General features: G+C 45.4%; 1 protein-coding gene across 1 annotated transcript in view; it reads left to right on the top strand.

The window, feature by feature from the left end:
* The window catches only part of Mertk (MER proto-oncogene, tyrosine kinase), a 107,817-nt gene that overhangs the window by 72,360 nt on the left and 13,125 nt on the right, over positions 1-22,332 (top strand). Inside the window, exons 9-15 of the mRNA XM_048459528.3 lie at positions 2,598-2,751; positions 6,007-6,160; positions 8,574-8,659; positions 10,293-10,388; positions 11,155-11,235; positions 13,582-13,674; positions 15,244-15,362. Of these exons, the coding sequence (XP_048315485.3) occupies positions 2,598-2,751; positions 6,007-6,160; positions 8,574-8,659; positions 10,293-10,388; positions 11,155-11,235; positions 13,582-13,674; positions 15,244-15,362 (783 nt within the window). The remainder of the gene's footprint in view (positions 1-2,597; positions 2,752-6,006; positions 6,161-8,573; positions 8,660-10,292; positions 10,389-11,154; positions 11,236-13,581; positions 13,675-15,243; positions 15,363-22,332) is intronic.

The raw sequence follows: 22,332 nt of genomic DNA, 5'->3' as shown, positions 1-22,332 counted from the left end.
GAAAAATAAGAGGACTACTAAAAGAGGTAGCAAGGCCCCTACGAAACCTTCCCAATGCGGAAACAAGTCAAGCCCAAAACCGAAAAATCCAGGAAAAGCCATACCTCTCTGAGTATACAGGCCTGCAGTTCTGAATCCTCCTTGTGTCCAAGGGGTCTCCGGCGGTGCGAGCAGTTGTCAGGGTCCCTCAGCGTCCCAAGGGATTCGGCACCAGATGTCCCGCGCTACTGTCTCGCCAGCAAGAACGACGCGGGGCACGTAGGATCCTTCTGCAGAACAGCCTTTTAATGCATCTTGAGAGCGAGAGCATAAGCCGACATGGCGGAGACCCAGAGCGAGGCGAACCCAGCCCTTATATAGGAAACAGTCCCCGCCTCGGACGTGTCACTCTCAGATTGGTCAGCTGCCCATCATCCCAGATGACGCCTCGGGAGAGGCAGGGACTACAGCGTTGGAAATTTGCCAACACATGCGCGTTATCCTGTTCACCGGGCAGGGGAACCGGATGTCAGCGCCATCTTGCAATGGCGAATGTGGTTGCGGTCCTCTACAATGCAGCCCCCACCGTGGCTAATTTTTCTTGTGTTTATTTAATAACAGAAATCTTTGGCACATCCCATGAGCTCAGGCTTGTGGTGGAAGGACAGGAGGTGATATCTCTCTTTTTGTTTCTTTCCCTCCCAAGACTTAAGGGTCACTTCTGGTTTAGATTCAGAAATAGCTATAGAGGGCCAAACAAACATGATTCTTGGTCATGAATGAGCAGCCTGTTATGTCCTTGAGGCTGAGCTAGCTCTATCCTGTACCATTTCTACAAGTGACTGGCTTGAAAGCCATTGAACCTGAGATGAAGTTACCAGCAGCAACCCTGCCTCCAGTCCAACGATGGTTTGTGGTACCTGTACCCCACATGACCTGCTATTACCCTCTGACATCAAAAGTCCACCATCCAGGAATGAAGGCGGTTCCCAGAGCCTCATTTCAGACTGTCAACTGCACGATTGTCCCTTCAAAAAGTTGCCCATTTGGTACTGGATTATCAGTTGCTGTGATCTTCCCTGGGGAAGACTGTTCCTCCCACTCTAGTCTTCCTTAAGCTTGTAGTTCTTTGTGTAGGGCTGGAGCCTCGTGGGCTTTCCCCATTCACTTTTGCATGTCTATTGGTGTCATCTTTATTTGGTCCTGAAAACGTACATACAAGCAGCATGTCAATACATATAAGCATGTAGCAACAGTGATTTAAAAAAAAAAAACAGAGGCTATGAATTAGAAAGAGAACAAGATGGGGGTCTATGAGAGGGTTTAGAGGGAGGAAAGAGAAAGCAGAACTGTGATGATATTGTGATTTCAAAACTAACAAAAATAAAATCTCCAGGTCCAAATACATTTCCCACAGCAGAGACCATTGTGACCGTGTCGGTCTGGGAAGCCTGAGGAACATGTGGGTTAAGGCTGTTTCTCTCCCTGGGTCTTCTCATCTCACTGTTGCGTGACAATGGCTTTAAACCAGCAGCAGTGAAAGTAAACCCAGGCTTCAAATATTCTTCAAGAAATGCACCGATTGGGCCTGGAGAGGTAGTCGGGTGGTTAAGAGCACTGACTGCTCTTCCAGAGGACCCAGGCTCCATTCCCATCACTCATAACTTACAACTGCATGTAACTCCAGTTCCAGGGGATCCAACACCCTCTTCTGGCCTCCGTGGGCACTAGGCATGTATGCGGTGCACAGGCATATACGCAGGCAAAACAAACACTCAAGCACGTAAAATAAACAAATATAAAAAAAAGATTTCAAATCGCACAAATTGTCCATTTGACAAGAAAAGGAGGGAAATGCAACCATGTCCCCTCTCCATCCATCTAGAGAGTTTACTGAGAATCCTCAGGACTTCAGGGAACAGAAGGTTGGCTAAACCAAGGATAGTTGGCAGGGACATAGTGTCCAGGGACAATGTAAGTCTGTGACATTGTGCCAAGGGGAAGATTTTGCATATGGGATCGCAAGGATTCAGTCCTGCTCTTAACAGCCAGAACAGTGGTTCTCAACCTGTGGGTTGCGACCTCTTGGGGGGGACATACCAGGTATCCTGCACATATCAGATATTTTCATTACCATTCATAACAGTAGCAAAATTACAGTTATGAAGCAACAACAGATTAATCTTGTGGTTGGGAACTGTACTAAAGAGTTAAACTGTACTTCCTTTCATTTCTCATTACACTCCTATCTATCCAGTCTTACTAAACATTTAATTACCCGCAACAATAGGAAGGTTGTGAATCTCTGATTTAGAAACAGCCACTGCGTGTTCCCTCTGTGCCAGAAGTTTCTTAAGGGACCGCTGTGGGTGTCGTGCCTTCGGGATCTTAGTTTCCCAAGGCTCCCAAGGTTTGAGATTGCTGCACCTCCATGATCCATCATGTAGTGACACCAGTAATGACCCTTGTGAAGAAGGAACTGTGTGAAGCATGACCTCTGAGCATGGAAAATGGGTGGCTTCCTTCAGAAGGAACTTTGGGCATGTGGGTAGCTGTCTAGTGAGGTCCCCGCTTGCCCCAGTGTTTCATTTCCCTTTTCTTTTTCTCTCTGCTACCAGAAAGAACTTTCTGAAGAAGTCAGCCGGAATGGCAGCTGGGCTCAGATTCCTGTCCAAATCTACAATGCTACCTGCACAGTGAGGATTGCAGCCATCACTAAAGGGGGTGTTGGACCTTTCAGTGAACCAGTGAAAATAATCATTCCTGAATACAGTGAGTCAGGGGCCCCTGTTGGCTGCAGAACATAGCAGTCTGAGCAGCTCCCAGACTGCCTAAGTGGGACCCGTGCGACAGTGGCTGATTGACAAGTGTAAAATAAGAACCAAAACGCATTGTTGCAATCATAAGGGGCTTTAGAATACAATCCACAGAACCCCGACACCCCTGCCTTTACTGTTAACACTAATAACTCCTGAGGAAGCTTCGTTCTTTTAGAATATGAAGTTGGACTTTATCTGTTGAATTTGCTTCAAGGCACACAGCACTGCATTCTGGACAGGCAATGCTGTTAGTCCTTAGTTGCCTCTGACTGGCATGGTTGGTTTGCCACGTTTGTTTCTGCTCTGTTTGAGGCTACTGCTTGCCTTGTTTTTACCCGCTCAAGCCTTGGGTAATGCGCTCAGTGACTTAGTCTGCATAGAACACCGAGTGTTTCCTCCAAATGCCGTCCTCATGCAGCCCTGACTAGCTGAGCTAAATGCCCAGCCATGCATATTAGCTCTTGCCTGTTGCTGGAATGTTCTTTGTCAAGGAGCCACCATGATGCCTCACATGGGGCCAAATGCTGTTCACGCTTCTGTAACTCAGGGGAGCTACCTTTGTCCTGACTCCAACCCACCCGAGACTGTTTGGTATTAAACCTTTGCTGCACGCTCCGTGCCCAGCCATCTCTTCCAGCATGACTTACTCACTTGCGAGTTCCTGCCAAACACGGCCTTTGCACTCAATAGCAGTTGAGATTTGAGAGCAGATGACTCATTTGTGTCTGTCTCTTTCCCAGTGATCCCCAGGCAAACTCTCCTTTTAGTACAAATTGGAGCTGGACTATCTTCCTGCAGTCAGTAGAGTCCGCTCTAGAGGAACATACTTTGTGGTGCTAGGGAGACCAAGGGCATCTACCCGGAAGAAACTCCAAGACAGTGAGATTCAGCATCAAAAGGCACAGCTTTATGTAGCCCGAGTTCTAATAGGTCTTAATAATAAAAGCCCAAGTCAGCTATTGGGGAAAAAGCTGAGAGATCCAAAAGACGAAGGAGAAAAACCACAGCCGTCTTACCTCTCCACTTGTGTTTTATTATTAAGACCTGTCAGAACTCGCGCTACAGCTTCACAAACCAAGGTTTAGAACAGCAATTAAAGAACACTTACTGCTCTTACAAAGGACTGGAGCTTAGTTTCCAGCACCCACATCAGGCAGCTTACAGCCACCTTTAACTCTAGCTCCAGGGGATCTGATGCCCCTTCCTGATCTCCATGGGTATCCACACGCATGTGCATCAAGGCATGCACGCGTTGGCAAATATACACATCAGTAGTGACCTATTCTTCTTAAGAGTCAGAAATGACAACTGTAGGACTTCCATTTCCATGTGTCATAAACTGTAAAAGGTTGTAAAGGTTGCTTCATAGGCAGAATCACCTGTAAAAGTGCCCATTACTACAGTCTACGTAGCACCAGTTCCCAGAAATACATTTCAAATTTCAGTTACCCTCCTATGGGAACTGTCATCACACACAGCATAATGTTGCCTCTAGTCATCTTGAGTGACAGACGTGCAGCGTCTCCACAGTAGTCTTATCATGTGTTTCCAAGCTTACCAGTGACTGGCTCCCACATCTGTCACTCAGTTCACACAGTCGACCAAGACACATGCCCATGTGACTTCCCTGCCTCCCAGTACCAAATCCAAATGACTTTTACAGACATGGATAGTTGATTAATTCGAGGAATTAATGAGAAAATATGAAAGGTAGCAAGAGATGAACCGGGTGGGTTGGAAGGGAAACGTACATCAAGGGAAAGTGACTATGGGATGTTGGCACCGCTGTTGTTGGATGGACTTACTGGCTTGAGCCCAGTTGTGGATATATTTACATAAGCCCATTGATGTGGCAGAAACACTAAAAATGTCCAGTAAAAGGGACACCTGAAAAAAAAACGAAATCAAAACCAAAAATACGACTTTGCATGAGAGGCTGAGGGCATAGCTCATGGGTACAGCACTTGCCTAGAATTTGCAATGCTCTGGGTGCCATTCCAGTACAACCAAACCTTCACATTCAAGGAATCCACAGGAATACCTTACACCACCAAGAGCAAGAAGATACAATGTTGCAATTATAGTCCAACTTGGAAAGCACATGACAGGTCTCTGCAACACAGAGAAGGTGTTTGTCCTGTGCTCAGTTGCAAGGCTAGAAGAACACTGTTTAAATATCTCTCTCTCTCTCTCTCTCTCTCTCTCTCTCTCTCTCTCTCTCTCTCTCTTTCTATTTTGGACAAAGAAATAACTTTTATTCTTACTATTTTGACTTGCTTTGTACTAGCCAGGTGTGGTACACAGGACTACGATCTTAACAGAGGCACAAGGATAAAAAATTGGAGACCAGCCTGGGCTGTGTAGGGAAGCCCTGTGAAAGAAAGAAGGAGGGGGGGAGGGAGAGAGGGAGGGAGGGAGGAAGGGAGGGAGGGAGGGAGGGAGGGAGGGAAGAAAGGGAAATGCTGTGCACTAAGCAAATGTTAGGTTTACTAATTTTTTGTTTTCTTCTGCATTTAAGACCAGCATAAAACAAGTTTGTCATTTGGGTTTTTTTTTTAATTGACAAGAAAAAGGTGTATATGTTTGCTGAGTTCAATGTGTTGTTTTGACAGGCATATACTGTGAAGTGAGACAATAAAACTAGTCTCATTGTTTTCCTAAATTTTTTAATAATACATTTAATTTCATTTTATGTACATTGGCATGAGGGTATCATCCCCTGGAACTGGAGTTACAGACAATTGTGAGCTGCCATGTGGATGCTGGGAATTGAACCCAGGTCCTCTGGAAGAGAAGACAGTGCTCTTAATCGCTGAACCATCTCTCCAGCCCTTTTTATTTTTATTTGTGTGGATTTGTGTCTGCTTGTCTGCTCTTACATGTGCACCATATAAGAGCAGAGCCCATGGAGGCCAGGGGAGAGCAGTGGAGTTTCAAGACTGGAGTTCAAGCAGTGCTGGGCACCAGTGCAGGTACTGGGAACGAAACCTAGGTACTGGGAACTGAAGCTGGATCTTCCTCAAGAGCAGCCATCTCTCCAGTTCCTAGCTGCATTGATAGCTATAACTCTGCATCATTTCCCCTTGCATTGAGAATGACCTGCCTTCACTGACCACAAAACATTAAAGGATTGCAAGCCTGCGTATCCTGTGTGTTTTGAATCCCTGAGTATTATTAGTTCCAATTAATGTTTTTGGATTTGTTCCAGGTAGGGTAGATTATGCACCCTCATCAACTCCAGCACCTGGCAACACGGAGTCTATGCTCATCATTCTTGGCTGCTTTTGTGGATTTGTTTTAATCGGGTTGATTTTATATATTTCTCTGGCTGTCAGAAGAAGAGTCCAGGAAACAAAGTTTGGGTAAGTTTGCAACTTAAAAATAATGTTAACCTTGAGCAGGCATGGTGGAGCGCGCCTTTAATCCCAGCAGAGCCAGAGCAGAGGCAGGCAGATCTTTTGTGAGTTTGAGACTAACCTGGTCTATGTAGAGCTGGGATGGATGAGACTCTCTCTCTCTCTCTCTCTCTCTCTCTCTCTCTCTCTCTCTCTCTCTCTCTCTCTCTGTATATATATATATATATATATATATATATATATATATATATATATTAACCCTATGGCATTGGTGAGGTTGTTATGACAGATGAAAGCAGCTGTCTGACTGGGCTTCTGCCTTGTCCTATCCCGTGCAGGCCCCAGAGTCAGGTGACTTCCCTCCTTAGACCAGTTCCTACAAAGTCAGCAACTGCGAGAGCCAGCTCTTTTCCAGAGATGAACTTTAGTAGGATATGCTGTGCTAACTGGGTAGTGTTGAATGAGAAGCTTTCAAAATGACCCAGTTATTGCGTGTGTGATATATACACATGTGTACAGGTGTGTGTGCAACTTCACTTTCTCCGTGCATGCCTGTGTGGAGACCAGAGGTCAGCATCGGGCGTTTTCTCCTGTTCATCACTGCTATTTTTAAATTTTTTTAAAAAAGGCTTTTTTTAAACTTCTTTGTGTGTCTGTGTATGTGTGTGTGTGCTCAGTGTCACAGTACATATAAAGAAATCAGAGGACAACTTGCAAGAGTTCTCTTCTTCCGTATAGGGGTTCCAGACATTGACCTCAGGTTGGCAGGCTTGGCAGCAAGCACCTTTACCCACTGAGCCATCTCACAGGCCCCTCCATTGTATCTTTTGAGACAGGCTCTCTCATTAAACCCAGGTCTTACCGCTTTATCTAGACAGGCTGACCACTTAGCTGGAGAAGTTCTGTCTTTCTCTTTACCTCCAGGACTGGGGCTACAGGCACACACCACCACACTCAACTTTTATGTGGTGGGGCCTCATGCTTACACACTTAGCACTTTACCACTGAGCCATCTCCCCAGCCCCCAGTTATTTCTTTTTTTACAGTATAACTCGGACATCCATAAATGAAAAATATGAACTTTTACAAACTGGTTCAATTGAAAATAGAGTGTCAACAGGATGCCATATTTGGAAATTTTGTTTCATGCATGATCTACTTTCATGCTATGTGATTACAAGCATGATATACCTTCATGCTGTGTGATTAAAAGTATGGTCTACCTTCATGCTGTGTGTGAAGTAGGTATGAAATTGGAATGAGCTTCATGCTTAGATTTGGTTCCAAGATTCCAGAATCTGAAAAAAGGCCTGAAACTTCTTGTTCCAGTCATTTCAGAGAAAGATGCCCAACCTGTATGTAGAGGGACACAGGGACAGTTGCCAAAGTATTGGCATCCCTGGATGGATGAAGGTGGCTTGACTCTTGCTTTTCATTTCTTTGGTTTCATCCTTCTTCCTTCCTTCCCTCCTTTCCCCACCTCCAGTCCTTGGCTATTTCAAATAGAGACCACTTTGTATCCAAACATTCCAATTTAAAACCCTCTTTTCCTTTTCCAGCCCCAGTTCTGTCACTTTAGACAAGCCTTTTAAGGTTGCCCAACTTCCTTGCTATTATCCGTCTGTCAGTGGACTCCAAGGTCATTACCAATTCTAACTGTTGTAAGCCTGAGTTAAAAATATTATGTTCTGTCAGCTGAGATGCTGAGTCAGGATGAAGAGATGGCTCTACAGTTACAAGCACTTGTTGCTCTTGCTGAGGACCTGGGTTCAGTTCTAAGTACCATGACAACTGCCTGTAACTCCAGCTCCAGAGGGTCTTATGCCCTCTTCTGACATCCTCAGGTACTCACATAGATACACCCATGTACACATAAATTTTTAAAAAAATCAAAAAATGAACCTTAAGACAAAGGCTTGCTGGGGCTGGAGCAATGGTGCACATGCAGGCAAAACAATCATACACAGAAAAGTAAGTAAACATCTTTAAAAATGTATTAGTTATTCTTTTTTCATAAGCTATTCACTTGCATAATCATGTCTGCATGTAAGTATGGTATAGGGCTTGAATCCAGGGCTTTGGCCGTGGTAGGCAAGCATACTTGTCATTGATACCCAGCCCTATTATATGTCCTTCATGATATCTGAGCAGAGACGGTTTGCTATTACCAGGTAGACCTAAGATAGATTCAAGAAAAGCAGTCTATTTCTCCCAGTGGGAGATGGTTTTTATGACTTTTTCTCCCTTGGGAATCAAACCCAAGGACGCTCACCTGCTATGCAAGCTGCATCCCCAGCAGGGAAGTGTTCTGGCTGCAGAAGAACCCTTTATACACACCGGCGACACCATAACATCCTTGTGATGGGCACATGGGCCCATTACCCTGTTTTTACGGTTGGATATCTTTGTTTTTGTGCAGGGGTGCATTCTCTGAGGAGGATTCCCAATTAGTCGTAAATTACATAGCAAAGAAGTCCTTCTGCCGGAGAGCCATCGAGCTTACCCGTAAGCTGACTTTCCTTTTACTTTTTGGCAAAAGTTAAAATAGTGGCGAACCAAGATAAGTTTCTAATGAAAGCTAAGAGAAGAGAATGGGAAAGAAAGAAAAAAGCATGTTTATGTGTGTATTTTTCCAAGATATAAATATATATATATGTGTGTGTGTGTATACATATATATGTGTGTATATATACACTCCTATGCACACATATATGGGTTTTTTGTTTTGTTCTTCTGAGATACGGTCTTGCTTTGTAGTTCACACTGGCCTCAAACTCATGATCCTCCTGCCTCATCTGGATCCTGAGTGCTGAGTTTAAAATCATTGGCCACCATATCCGAGTGGGGTGGATAGTTTTAACATTCGGAAGCTAGCAAGGACATGACCAGATGTTGCCATATCAGTCTTTCCTGGTCAGGCTACTGGAAATTAGAAGTGAATCTGGTGTTAAGAAACAAGTTAAGGATCCAGAATCCCATAGAACACGAGGAAAGGAAAAACCTTGTGGGTGGTGGGAGATGGGACAGAGGTCAGAGGTTTAAAGGAAGCCACAAAAACAGTGGATATAATCTTCAGCCTTACTTCCTTTTGTCCTGGCCACTAACTCAAAGGACAGTCTGCTGAGTTTTTGCAAGTTTTGACCTCTGATGAGTGTGAGTGGGGGTTTCTGTTTTTTTGAGGCGGGAGGGTAAAGAGATACAATTTCAGGAGCAATGTGCAAAGAATGCAAGCATTGTCAAATCCATGCTTCTGGATGTCTACTTGGCAAAACTAAATAAAACAAAGGAGAACAGGACACAGGCTGACGGAATACAGGCTACTGCGAATCAAAACTTATTCGGTGTGCAACAGTATTAATTACTTTTCTAACCAACGTTTTGTAATCTTTAGATGTCCCTGTTCTTGCATTTAAAAAACAATATTCATTTAGACAGTTTGTCCCTCTATTGGAGAACAAATTGAGCCATTTTCTTCTAGGAGTGAACATCTCCCTTCCAATTTTAAGGCTCATTTCTTTCAAAGGTTGCTCATGCCTCAGCTGTAGCTCAGGGTGAATCATCTGCCAGTTGGTCATTAAATGGTTCTCCCACCCTGGTGCTGCACACCTGATTATATTCTGCCTACTTGCTGCAGACGATCTTATTCTCCAAACCCCCAATGTATTCAATTCAGCCTGGTTCCTTAACACGAGATGGCACATGCCACATATACAAGGACAGTTTTTTTCCTCTGGATATTAAATCTTCCCTGGCTGGCATGGGAGGGTAGGGGAGATGTCCTGATGGCTCTTTTCTATACCATAAATAGGGATACATTATCCACCAGCCTGTGTCCATTGCTATGTTTCCCTAACCCCTTTAAAATCAAAAGCAGACTTCTGCACAATTCTCAGTGGGGCCAGCTGCACTTGTGAAAAGGAAAGGGAAGTGTGGTTCTCATTTTTATAGCTGTTTGTAGATGATCTTGCCTTGAAGGATGAATTTATTCACCCCAACCACAATAAGATGGAGTGTATACTGTTTAACATGAGCACAAAGCAGGGAACATGTGGAGCTATGTATAGGACTTCCCATATACTTCTGCTTGTATTTAGTGAGGAGAACACACTGCTGATTCTACCCCATCACTCCTTTGTAGTGCACAGCTTGGGGGTGAGCGAGGAGCTGCAAAATAAACTAGAAGATGTTGTGATTGACAGAAATCTTCTAATTCTTGGGAAAATTCTGGGTGAAGGTAAGCAACTTGAAAACATTTCTTTTTAAAGTTTGAGTCAAGGAGCAGTTGAGGGTTCTGTTTTTTAATGTGTATTCATTGACTAAGATACTGATTTTATTACTTGGAGATATAATACAAAGAAGTCTTCTTTGGAGTTTAAAAGGGGAGCATTTTTGAAACTCAGATGTGACATACGTAAGAGGCACCTGTAGTCCCTGGAACGGAGTAAGCTTTGGAAGTATGAATTAATTCCCTTCCTTTGTTGCAGAGTGTGTGATTCATTAATTATTGTTTATTAGTATTATCTATTGATTGATCAAAGTTCTACACACTTTAAAGTACTGATCTACTTCAGTAGATGAAATATATGTACCTAAATTTTAAAACTGCTTTTAGCATGAATGGCAGTATTATTTATCAAGTTTGTGCTTTGGGCTGGAAATAAGTAGTTCTGTGGTGGAGAGCTCGCCTAACGTGTCCAAAGCCCTGAGAGCACCATTTCTAGCCCTTGGGGGTAAAAAAAGACAGTTTTGTGATCTTCAGTAATATTTCCATGTTTCCCTGTAAGTTTCCTGGGTCAGTTGTGGTGGTTGACGAAGTGGCAAGCTAAGCGAAGTCTGACCACTCAGACTCACGACACCAGTGTTCACCCTGCTGCGCAGGTGTCTGAGCAGGCCCTGCCCGGTGTCTGTGGCTGAGTCGCCCCAGAACTACACAGTTCTGCATTCCTGTGGTCAGGAGGGGCGTCTGCCCAGCATCACATGGACGTTGCTTCCCTTCACAGGAGAGTTTGGGTCTGTAATGGAAGGCAATCTGAAGCAGGAAGATGGCACTTCTCAGAAGGTGGCAGTGAAGACCATGAAGTGTGAGTTTCCGGCATGGGACCCATGCTTCCAGGGTGGGCGGTTACCTCCATATCCGGTGCCCCAGGTAGAACAAGGGTTGTGCTCTGGTCTCTGTTGATTGGGAGCATGGTCACCTGCAGAAGCACGTGATGCACTCTCTGTGTGCACATGCCTGGTGTACCCTTTATGCTCAAAGCAGCAACCGTCACTTCCGCCAACTCTATTATTTTTCTCCCTCATCCTCCTCCATTATTTAGTATGGCTAAAGATCCCCAAGTAAAGCATAAATTCCTGAGGCAGGGGGATGTTAGTATCTGACCCCAGGGATTGGTCTGACTGATCTCTAGGGTAATGGGGCCACTTCTCAGAATAACTCCCTCATGGATTATGCTGGTCATCTAAGATTGGAAGGCTGGCCTCTGGCTTCAGATTCTCCATATAATTCAGTGGTAGAGTACTCACTCAGCTAACCTGCGCTAGGCCCTGAGTACGATCTCAAGCACTGAAGAAAATAAAATAAAAACCAGGGCATGTTAAAGAGAGCTTATTAGACTCTTAACCAAGAGCTCTTGACATTGTGACCAAAGATTGACATTGTCCACGGGGTGACATAGTCACTCACAGGTACTGTTTTCCTGAGGGAACATAATTTTGATGATGTGGGGAACTAAATATGTTTCAAACTTAATCCCCCCCCACAAAAAAAAAAACAAGACTCCTGAGTCCCCATTTGCCTAGGGATGACAGGCAGACCTCCGTCCCCACCTGTTGTTGGGTCCCCCTGGAGCTCTGAAGCAAAGGGAGGCAGCGAGGAGAAAGGTGACAGATCTGTTATAAATGTAAAGGTTTCAAAATATTTTCTCTAAGTTTTCTGTACCTGGATGAGATAAATATGTAGTAAACCCTTAGGATAGTACAGACTGACCCTGGCTAGGCACCCTCAGGCCATTTAAGTCACTAGTTACACCCTGGTAAAGAAATCCCGCAAGACAGGTCTGGCCTTTGGTTTTGTCTGTTTTCAATTACAGTAAGATATGCGTAAAATAAAACTTACCATCTTAGCCATTTCTAAATGTGTAGGCCAGTGGCAGGTAGGACCTTCGTGTTGCCATGGACACAGCGCCACCATCCAGCTCTTAAACTTTCCCTCTTTTCAGACAGAAATTCTATACTCCCCACTCCCCATCCCCTACCCAGGAAGTAGCCATTCTACTTCCTGTCTGACTTTGTCACTCTAAACACTGCCCGCAAATCAAACAGGATTTATTCTCTCGGGTGGGACTGGCTTGTTTTATATAGCCTAATACTGAATTTTATTTTTTAAATTTTTATTTTAAGTTATTTATTTGTGTGTGTGCATGCACACACACACTTGGACCACGGCACATGAGTAGAGACCAGAGAATAACTTGTGGGTGTCTGTTTTCTTCTTCTACCATGTGGATTCCCAGGGGTCAAATTCAGGTCATCAAACTTTTGGGGCAAATCCTTTATTCACCAAACTGTCTTGATGGGCCAATATTAAATCGTAAATAGTTCTCTTAAATTGGTTACATTTCAAAATTTTGGTATGAAGTGCACCCAGCTCATAGGTAGGATTTAACAATTAGTCACCATGGACCTGGGCATGCATCCATAGCAAGCAGGAGGCAAAGGGAATTGGGACAAACCAGTTGGAAATCTCTTTGGATTGGGGAAGATTTTTTTTTCCTTACTAAAATTAAAAGTCTATTAAATGAACATTTTAAGACCAGTTTTAGGTTTGCAGAACAACTGGGCAGAAAGTACAGTCGCCCTATGTCCCCCATCCACTCAGACACAACTTCTCTTCAGTGTAATAAGCAGCCATCAGCATTAGCATATCATACAATTGCTGGGCTCACGCTGACGTATCATTGACAGAAGTTCTTTGTTTCCACTCGTCTTTACTGCTGGTCTTGTATGGTTCTATGGGTCTGACAAGTGCGTGAGTGGTCTATGACCCCCATATGACATTATGCAGAGAGTTGCATGGCCTAAAATTCCCTCAGGTTTTCCCTTTGGCTTCTCTCCTCTCTTCTCCTAGCCCCCAAACACTATGAGGGCTCTTGCCTGTCTCTATAGTTTTGCCTTTTCCTGATTTTAGGAGTTTTTATTTTTGTTTGAGAGGGGAATTTGTTTTGTTTTGCTTTGCTTTTAGAGACAGGGCCTTGCTATCTAGCCCAGGCTGGCCTCTGAGTCTTCCCACCTCAGCTTCCCTCAGAGTTAAGAGTGCACCGTGAAGCCGGGTGTAGATTTTGGCTTTACTGGGCAAGAGTGCCGTTTCTGGCCCCTCCTCTAAATTGAGGACGTTGATCATGCCTTGCATTTTCCATCTGCTCCTCTAGTGGACAACTTTTCTCACCGGGAGATCGAGGAGTTTCTCAGCGAAGCAGCGTGCATGAAAGACTTCAACCACCCAAACGTCATCCGTCTCCTAGGTACCTCAGGGAGGTGCCAGAGCGAGGCTGGGAGGAGTTTACCTCAGGGGGTGGGGGTGCCAGAGCAAGGCTGGGAGGTGTTTACCTCGGGGCGGGAGGGGGGGGTGAGGATGCCAGAGCGAGGCTGAGAGGAGTTTACCTGGGTGGGGGATGCCAGAGCAAGCAGAACAAGGCTGGGAGGTGTTTGCCTCAGAGCGGAAGTGGGAATGCCAGAGCGTGGCTGGGGGGGAAGGGGGAGGTGTTACCTGGGTGAGGGGAGACGGCCAGAGCGAGACTGGGAGGAGTTTACTTCAGGGGGTGGGAATGCCAGAGCGAGGCTGGGAGGGGCTTTGCTGGCCCACTGTGTACTGAAGAAGGAAAGGAAAAGTTCTGGTGTAGAGAGGTTTATACCAAAAAATCACAACCCTGAGTTCGTCCTGCCTTCTAAGACTGAGAGTAAAAATGGGTTTGTGTTTTGGATTCTGATAGAATTAGAGATAGTGAGAGTGTCCACAGGAATTAGAAGATTGTCAGTTAAAATAGCCCCCCAGTGACCCAAAGGCAAGACACCAGAGCTAGTAACGTGATAGTCTTTGTGGGGTCGAGGGTGTCTGTGAATTGAAAACCAGTGAAGTAATGCTATATATAAACCTAGACATTTCAGTCTTTGAGAAATAATTTATGAGCCAACTTGTGAGTCATGGCATATTGACTATTTCATAGACACAATTTAAAGAAATTTGGTTTTATATCAATGTTAAAAAATACACATAGGTATCAGTACATGCTGTGCAAGGGACACTATTCTGAGATAGAGAAACAATCTAGAAATACTGGCCTTTTTCTTCCCTGCCCTTTGCCCGGGTCTGTAATAAATCTTTTAGCCATTTTTCAACGTTCTATATGGCTGACACTGTAGGGATGTGAAAGCTAAAGTTTGGATAAAATCTAATGTCAAAGAAATAGCTATTGTTTGCTGTTAGGGGAGACATTCAACTTTGCTAGATACGCTACACTTTGTAAGCCTGGGATCAGGTGACCAGCTCATTCGAGAATTCCATGCTAAGGCATTGTAACTTCAATCACCGAAAGTTCAGAAAGAGGGGTTTTACCTACAGGCCCTCAAAAATACTTAATAACTTTAAGCATCTGGTTACAGTCGACCTTTTCATAGGAGTGTTTAACTAATTTGCCCCCAGATTCTTTGAGGCCTGTACCCCTCAGTGATTTAGTCTAACAAAAGCAGAACACAAAATTCCTTGGTTTCAAGTTGTCTGTTCTTGTGACAGGTTGAGTTTTGAGAGTTCTCTTGCAAGCACTAGCCTAACCTGAAAGAAAGGAAGAAAGGGAGGGAAGGAGGGAGGGAGAGAGGGAGAGAGAGAGGGGGAGAGAGAGAGAGAGAGAGAGAGAAAGTCCTGAAGCCCGCAGGTGTGTTCCATATGGCTAGAATCCACTGTGAGCGTTCTGAACCTTTGATTTTTCACCTCTTGACCTGGTAGCACATGGCTCCGATTTGGCCAGTGGCCTCCAGGGCTTATGTGTTCATACCTAACAAGGGCTCTTTGTAACTGGTCCTGTTTTCAATTTCAGGCGTGTGTATAGAAATGAGCTCTCAAGGCATCCCGAAGCCCATGGTGGTTTTACCCTTCATGAAATACGGGGACCTGCACACGTTCCTGCTATATTCCCGGATAGAATCAAGACCAAAGGTAACAGGCCGCACGTGCTGCCTCTTAACTGTTCCTGAAGCTTTTATGACAACTGGGACAACCTATGAGTCTCTGAAAATGCAGAGGAGGACACTGGCCTTGGTTCAGAGTTCTCTGTGCACCCAGGGGTAAATTATGGTCTCCATCCCCTCACCAGGCCTATGAGTGTGTCTTTTATCCCTGTTTATGGTGGGAAGAGGCCAGGTGGTCCCACAGTCTTGGGCCAAAGTCTTGACTGCAGCCTATGTGTGCCTTTACTCATCGCAGGCTGGTAAAGAGCACATCCTAAAAGATGTGTTTTGTTTATTTGAGATAAGTTCACATTATAGCCCAGGCTAGCCTCCTGAGGGCAGGGATCACACATTTGTGCCACCACACCCAGCTCCAGCTCTCCTAAAGTAAATCTTCCAGAGCCCTCCTTGGAGTCATGGGTTTCAGCCTTTGAGGTGGGAAATATTCGATTGTGAATACATCATCTCGTGATCCTCACTAAGATGGGTTGCGGGAAGATACGGCGAGGCGAGAGGCTCATACACCCTGGGGACTGACTGACTGCACAGCCCTGGCAGTTGGGGTTATACCCAGAAAGCTAGTGATGGATCATCCCAGAGGTTTGGGAACATGAATTAAAAGCTTGTCCTCTTTGGGGTCAGTTTTTACTTTGGACATCAAAATTGTAGATTTGGGGATCCTATGATAGAAACATTGTGGTGGGCCTCCTTGTGAAGTGAGCACCATGCCCCCCTCTCAGGGAAGACCCATGCCTATGAGTTGGAGTTGTGGTTTGTGTTCCTGGAGCCGTCAGGCTGGTCCTCGCTTCTCTCTATTACTTCTCTGTCTGAGATGGCAGCATTACTGCAGGGCACCCACAGTGGGGAAACATGGGACTGACCTCTGTCAGGAATCATCCTATGTTAGGACAGGCTTTGCTGTGGGCCAGCAATGCCCTAAGTCATTTGCTGCCAAAAAGTGCAGGCTGTAGGAAGGAACTGTATCAATCACTTAAAATACCTGGGCATTCTCTAACACAGCACCTCTGTCCCCTTAGCTGCCACTAACAGCAGGAGTCTGGTGAGTGTAATTACAGGCATGTGTATCAATTTTCTCTTTTGTGTTTGGCTGTTGTGTGTGACAACTCTTTACTAACTCCTGATTTAATATTTTTCCTGTTGCTTTCTAAACCTGTTTAGTTTTACATGATATGTTTGAATCTCAATCTATTTTGAGTCTATAGATTCACTATCTAGCTAAGGATGCCCTTTAACTTCTGAGCCTCCTGTCTCTGTCTCTAGAGTTCTGGATTACAGGCTCCCACCGCCATGTCTGCTTCCGGTGGTGCAGGGATCGAGCCCAGGGTCACTTGCATGCTTTATAAACACTCTACCAACCAAGCTACATCCTTACCCAAAGGTTCCTTTTTAGTTGGTTTGTTTTATATGTAACTGTTTAACGTTTATGAAAAGGCCACATTTAATCTACTAAATTGCTTTGACACTTCTATCAAAAACTTGCCAGGCTCTACACTATGGGTCTATTTCTGAGTCTTTCATCTGTCCTATTAAATTATCTGTTCAAAACTGGGTGGTGGTGGCACACATTCTTTTAATCCCAGCACTCAGGAGGCAAAGGTAGCAGATCTCTATGAGTTCAAGACCAGCTTGTTCTACAGAGTGAGTTCCAGGACAGCCAGGGCTGTTACACAGAGAAACCCTGCCTCAAAAAACAAGCCCTATCTGCTGATCCTCTTTTCCCACCACATTGTCTTGGCTACTGCAACTTTTCTGTAGCTTTTAATCCTGTAGAGTGTGCTTCTTCCCATGCCATCCTGCTTTTTCTTACACCCCGGCAATCCCTCCACTCCCATCCCCCACCCCACATCCAACAACAGTTTTACTTCATTTGGCTAAAGTTCTGCTGTAACAATCTTTTATTCTTTTAAACAAGATAAATAACAAGCAAGGAAAGCAAGCACAGAGTATTTTCTTAACTGATTATTTCCCTTTGAAAAGCACAAGGGTGCCCTCAGTGGTTGAGAATAACTCCCAAGCATTACAGAGATAAAAAGGAATATATTTTTACATTTTGATATTTTGTAGCCTGCGATAGCCATGGAAGACACAGAGTTCACAGAGTAGCTGGAACACCGAGCTTTTATTCAGGCTGCTGCTTTGCTTCCTGCTCACTCAGCTTCCTAGGCATAAAGACCTTTTGTTCCAACTACCGTCATCCCAGATTAAGTCTCAGGGCCTGTCAATGAGCTTCTGAACAGGGCCTGGATTCTGGGCTCCAAGTGTCACTGTCCTCAGCACGGACAGTGTCCCTGGAGGTTGGCAGGACAGACAGGCAGATGATAAACACCACCTCAGCAACTCCCAGAGGATGGCAGCTGGGATGACAGGCATCAAGCAGAAACATGCATCTGCTCTAAAGCCTTGGGGAAGGAGGGAGTTCTGACCGGAGAAACTTTAGTAGTCCACACTGGCATAGTGGAAATGAAACAGGGGAGGGAAGTGTGAGACCAGGATGGGGGCGAGAGATCAGGGAGCACACATGTTGGAACCTCAGGTTCTCTCCAATTATAGGGACTGCAAGTTTTCTCCAGGGGAAAGGGCAAAGCAGAGGAGGATGGACAGAGAGACTGCAGTGGGGAGGATGGACAGAGGCTACAGCAGGGGAGGACGGACAGAGAGACTACAGCAGGGAGGATGGACAGAGAGACTGCAGTGGGGAGGACGGACAGAGAGACTGCAGTGGGGAGGATGGACAGAGAGACTGCAGCGGGGAGGACGGACAGAGAGACTACAGCAGGGAGGATGGACAGAGAGACTGCAGCGGGGAGGATGGACAGAGAGACTGCAGTGGGGAGGATGGACAGAGAGACTACAGTGGGGAGGATGGACAGAGAGACTGCAGTGGGGAGGGTGGACAGAGAAACTGCAGCGGGGAGGATGGACAGAGAGACTACCGCGGGGAGGGTGGACAGAGAAACTGCAGCGGGGAGGATGGACAGAGAGACTACAGCGGGGAGGACGGACAGAGAGACTGCAGTGGGGAGGATGGACAGAGAGACTGCAGTGGGGAGGATGGACAGAGAGACTGCAGTGGGGAGGATAGACAGAGAGACTACAGCGGGGAGGACGGACAGAGAGACTGCAGTGGGGAGGACGGACAGAGAGACTGCAGTGGGGAGGATGGACAGAGAGACTGCAGTGGGGAGGATGGACAGACACTACGGCAGGGGAGATACCCTGGGGTTGCCCTTTGAGCTCTGTGGGAAGGAGCTTGGTTTTACTAGCATGTAATACCAAAACCAATTCGAAATCACCTTTAAGGAGATACGGAGTATACGGATATCAGTATCCCAGCTGCTGAAGTAGGAGGATCCCAAGTTGAAGGGCAGCCTGGGATATAAAGCCCGAGGTACCATTGCTCCTCAAGTGATCAGTCCTGAGCTGTAGCACTGGGTGCCTGGCATCACCCTTGTCTTTCTACGTGCAGTGGCGCTGCACTTGGTTATAAGATGGCAGCAGTTGCTGCAAATGTCACATGCTAGCATCTCGAGGCAAAGGGGAGAAGTCCATCCTTTACCTCTCCTCTCTGATTCCCTCTGCTCCCACCCCCACCTCTGTGTGCGTCCTTCTCCACCACCCCTCCCTGACTTCTTTTCCTAGAATAGCAGTCTGCCCAACTTTATGGAGATACTGCACAGTTCTCCCTGTTAAGGTGTTCAGAAGGGGGATAGGGAGAGTGCTCAGTAGATACAGATGCTTGCCACGGAGTCTAAGACCTGAGTTTGATCCCCAGGAACCACATAGTGAAAGAATACATGTGCCCCAAACTAAATAAATGTAGTAAGAATCTTAAAGTATTCTAAAGAAGGAAAGAGAAAGCAAGCCACCGTTGGAGTTAGTTATAAGGATGGTGACTACAGAAGACCTCCAAGTAATACAAGCTATTTCAGTGAGTCATGGCCCTAAAGAGGAGGCCACTACAAGTTCCTGGCCATCATGACTGGGTCCACCCATGATATATTCCCCTTCAGGATTCTCGGGGCTGTAAAATATCGTCCTTGCGGGCTAGGGCCACAGCAGGTAGAGTGCTTGCTGGGATCAAACTTGGATCCCTGGCTTTGCTTCCAGCACTGCAAAAACTAGGCGTGGTGGCGTACCTCTGCTGTCCCAGCATCCAGTAAAGGTGTGAGGTCACAGGAAAATCTCGGGCACCCAGTACCTATTCCACCTTCCTCTTTATTTAAGGCGGGGTCTGCTGCTCTCTGCTAAGTGCACCTGGTTAGCTGTGGAGGTGGGGGGTGCTTCTGGGGATTCCTGTCTCTGCCCCCCCCCATTAGGATGCTAGATTGCAGCTCCTGCTACCTTTCCCAGCCTCGTGTGGGTCCTCGGAGTCCAAACTCAAGCACTCGCCCTTGTATCATAAGTGCTTTTCTCACTGAGCCATCTCCCCCGCTCTGAACTGTCAATTCAGTTTTATCAATGGCTGTGTCTATACCTACCCTCCTGCTTAATTTGAATGGCTTTTGGTAAGTCTGAGCCTTCTAGCCATTTTCTTCTTCAAGTCTGTTGTAGATAATTCTGAGCTCTGTGGATTTCCATATGGGATTTTAGAATTAACTTGCTACATTTTACAAAGATGCGTCTGCCATTGGAACAGGGCTTATATTGAACATAAAAGTTGAGCAGTCTTGACATCCTTATATTAAATCTTCTAAATCATGCGTAGAAGATAACGTCTTCATATATTTGGATTTTTAAATTTTCTCCAACACGGTGAGGGACCACACAACAGTAAGTTGTATGCTTCTCTGTTAAATTCATTCCTGAATATTTTGATTCTGTTGTAGTTGGAATTCTTCCCTCTGCTTCCCTTTTGGATTATTGTCCCTGGTGCATTAAAGCCTCCTTAGCAACTTCTGCAATCTTCTCCACTTGTTTTTAAATTGTTCTCTGCAATTGATTTTAGATAACTTTTTAGTCACAGACTCCAAGAATAATGTAATTATTACAGGAAAAGCATCACCAATTAGGAGAATCTTCTACCCGTTACAGCTCACTGATGACAATGGAATTGCTATTTCACAGGACCCACACACTGTCCTAGAAATTAGCCGCCAGAAAAAGAAATGCCCTAAATACACAAAGAGGCAAAACCTCCGTATTCACTTATCTTTCTTCATAACTCTGCTACTTTAGGGTAAGGATGATTATGGCACTTTGGTTTCATGTGCGCTATATAATTGGCAAGTCATGGTTAAGAAATAGGTCTTTAAAAACATAATGTTCAAGCTTATAACTGAATGGTAGAAAACCTGTCTAACACAAGGCCCTGAGTTCCATCCCCAGTACCACTGGAAAAACAAAACACAAAATGCAGTACCCTTGTGAATACCATTTCCGAAAACTGACAGTGTCTGGAGAAGGAGCCGTGACAAATCTGATGCCACGCAGTGGGGTGGTGGGGTGGAAGCAGGGACCATGGGCAAACCACGCATGATTCATGATTGCCAGGAACTTGTAGTCAGCCTTTCTTTAGTGTCATGACTGCAATAAAGCATTAAATTACTACTTGGAGATCTTCATTAGTCACCCATATAACCAATTCTAAATGCCTGGAAGGCTCTCTCCTTCCCTGCTTCCCTCTTTCCCTCCCTGCCTCCTTGCTTTCCTTTGTTTCTTTTAGGAATTTTGTTGTTGTTGTTTTTGTTTTGAGATAGAATCTTGTTTTGTATCCCAGGCTGGCCTAGAATTCTTAGAAATTTTCCTGTCTCAACTTCTCAAGTGCTGTATAAAAGGAATGAGCCCCAATACCTGATTGTTTTTAAATCCCCCCTCCTGTCTCTCTCTCTCTCTCTCTCTCTCTCTCTCTCTCTCTCTCTCTCTCTCTCTCTCTCTCCCCCCCCCCCCTCTCTTTCTCGGTGTGTGTGTGGTGGGTCTGGTAGTGCTGGGGAGGAAACCCAGGGTTGTAGGGTTGTATGCTGCATGAATCCTCTACCACTGAGCAGTGAGCGTCCCCAGCCCACCGGTGCCATGTTTACTCACAACGCAGTTTTGCCTGATTTTTTACAGCACAGAGAAAACATTAGACGGCTGAAGCTCTAGAAAAGTCCTAGAGAAAACATAAATAAAATTTCTGAACACGTACTTGTATTTTTCTGCAAAGATAGGGAGCAAAGACTTGCCTGATTGTTTCTGTCTAGAAGAATAACATTGTGGTTCAAAACATCTCAAAGTAAAATGGGCTGTCTTAGCCCGTGTGAGACCCAGAGATCAACCTCGGTAGTGCCACACACAACCAATAGAAAGAAGAGGAGAAGGAAAAGAGAGGGAGAGAGGAAGGAAGAGTAAGAAATTTATATCAAGAATACAGAATTAGAAACAGTTCCTGTTAAATTGGGGTTTTTTTTCCCTCTCAAACATCTGACCCTTTCCCAGAATTTCTCCTCTTCCCTCGTTAGATCCAGACACTTGAGCCAGTGAGATGGCTCAGCAGGCGAAGTCCTTTCTACCAAGGAAAACCTGGGTTCATTCCCTGGAACCCACAAGGTGGATGGAGACAACTGACTGTCTCAGCTTGTCCTCTGGCCTCCAAATGTATGTGGTGGCACAAGTGACCCCTCACTCACTCACACATACAAAGTAAATAGGTAGACAGAAAAGAAAATTAAGAACAAACAATGAGGCCGTCCTCCCTCGTCCTCTCTGCCTGGCCTGGGCCTATGTCCCAGTGCCTCTCCGGATGTGAAGGCTCCTCTTTGGCTCCCCTTTGGCCTCAGGATCAGTGAAAAGATACAAAATGTTTTCCATCTGAAATGCTTTTACTAACCAAGAGATTGTAGTGCTTTTCAAGAGGTTTCAGAGGGTTTCCTCTTTATCCCTGTTTTGAAGCACTGTTTGCACTATTTCTGAGCCAGGTTTGGTGCCTGTCATTCTGTCGTTTCCACACTAGGGACACTGAG

Source organism: Myodes glareolus, chromosome 10 (genome assembly GCF_982192425.1).
Source record: "Myodes glareolus chromosome 10, mMyoGla1.1, whole genome shotgun sequence".
Classification (NCBI taxonomy): domain Eukaryota; kingdom Metazoa; phylum Chordata; class Mammalia; order Rodentia; family Cricetidae; genus Myodes; species Myodes glareolus.
This window is presented reverse-complemented; position numbering and strand designations above follow the sequence as displayed.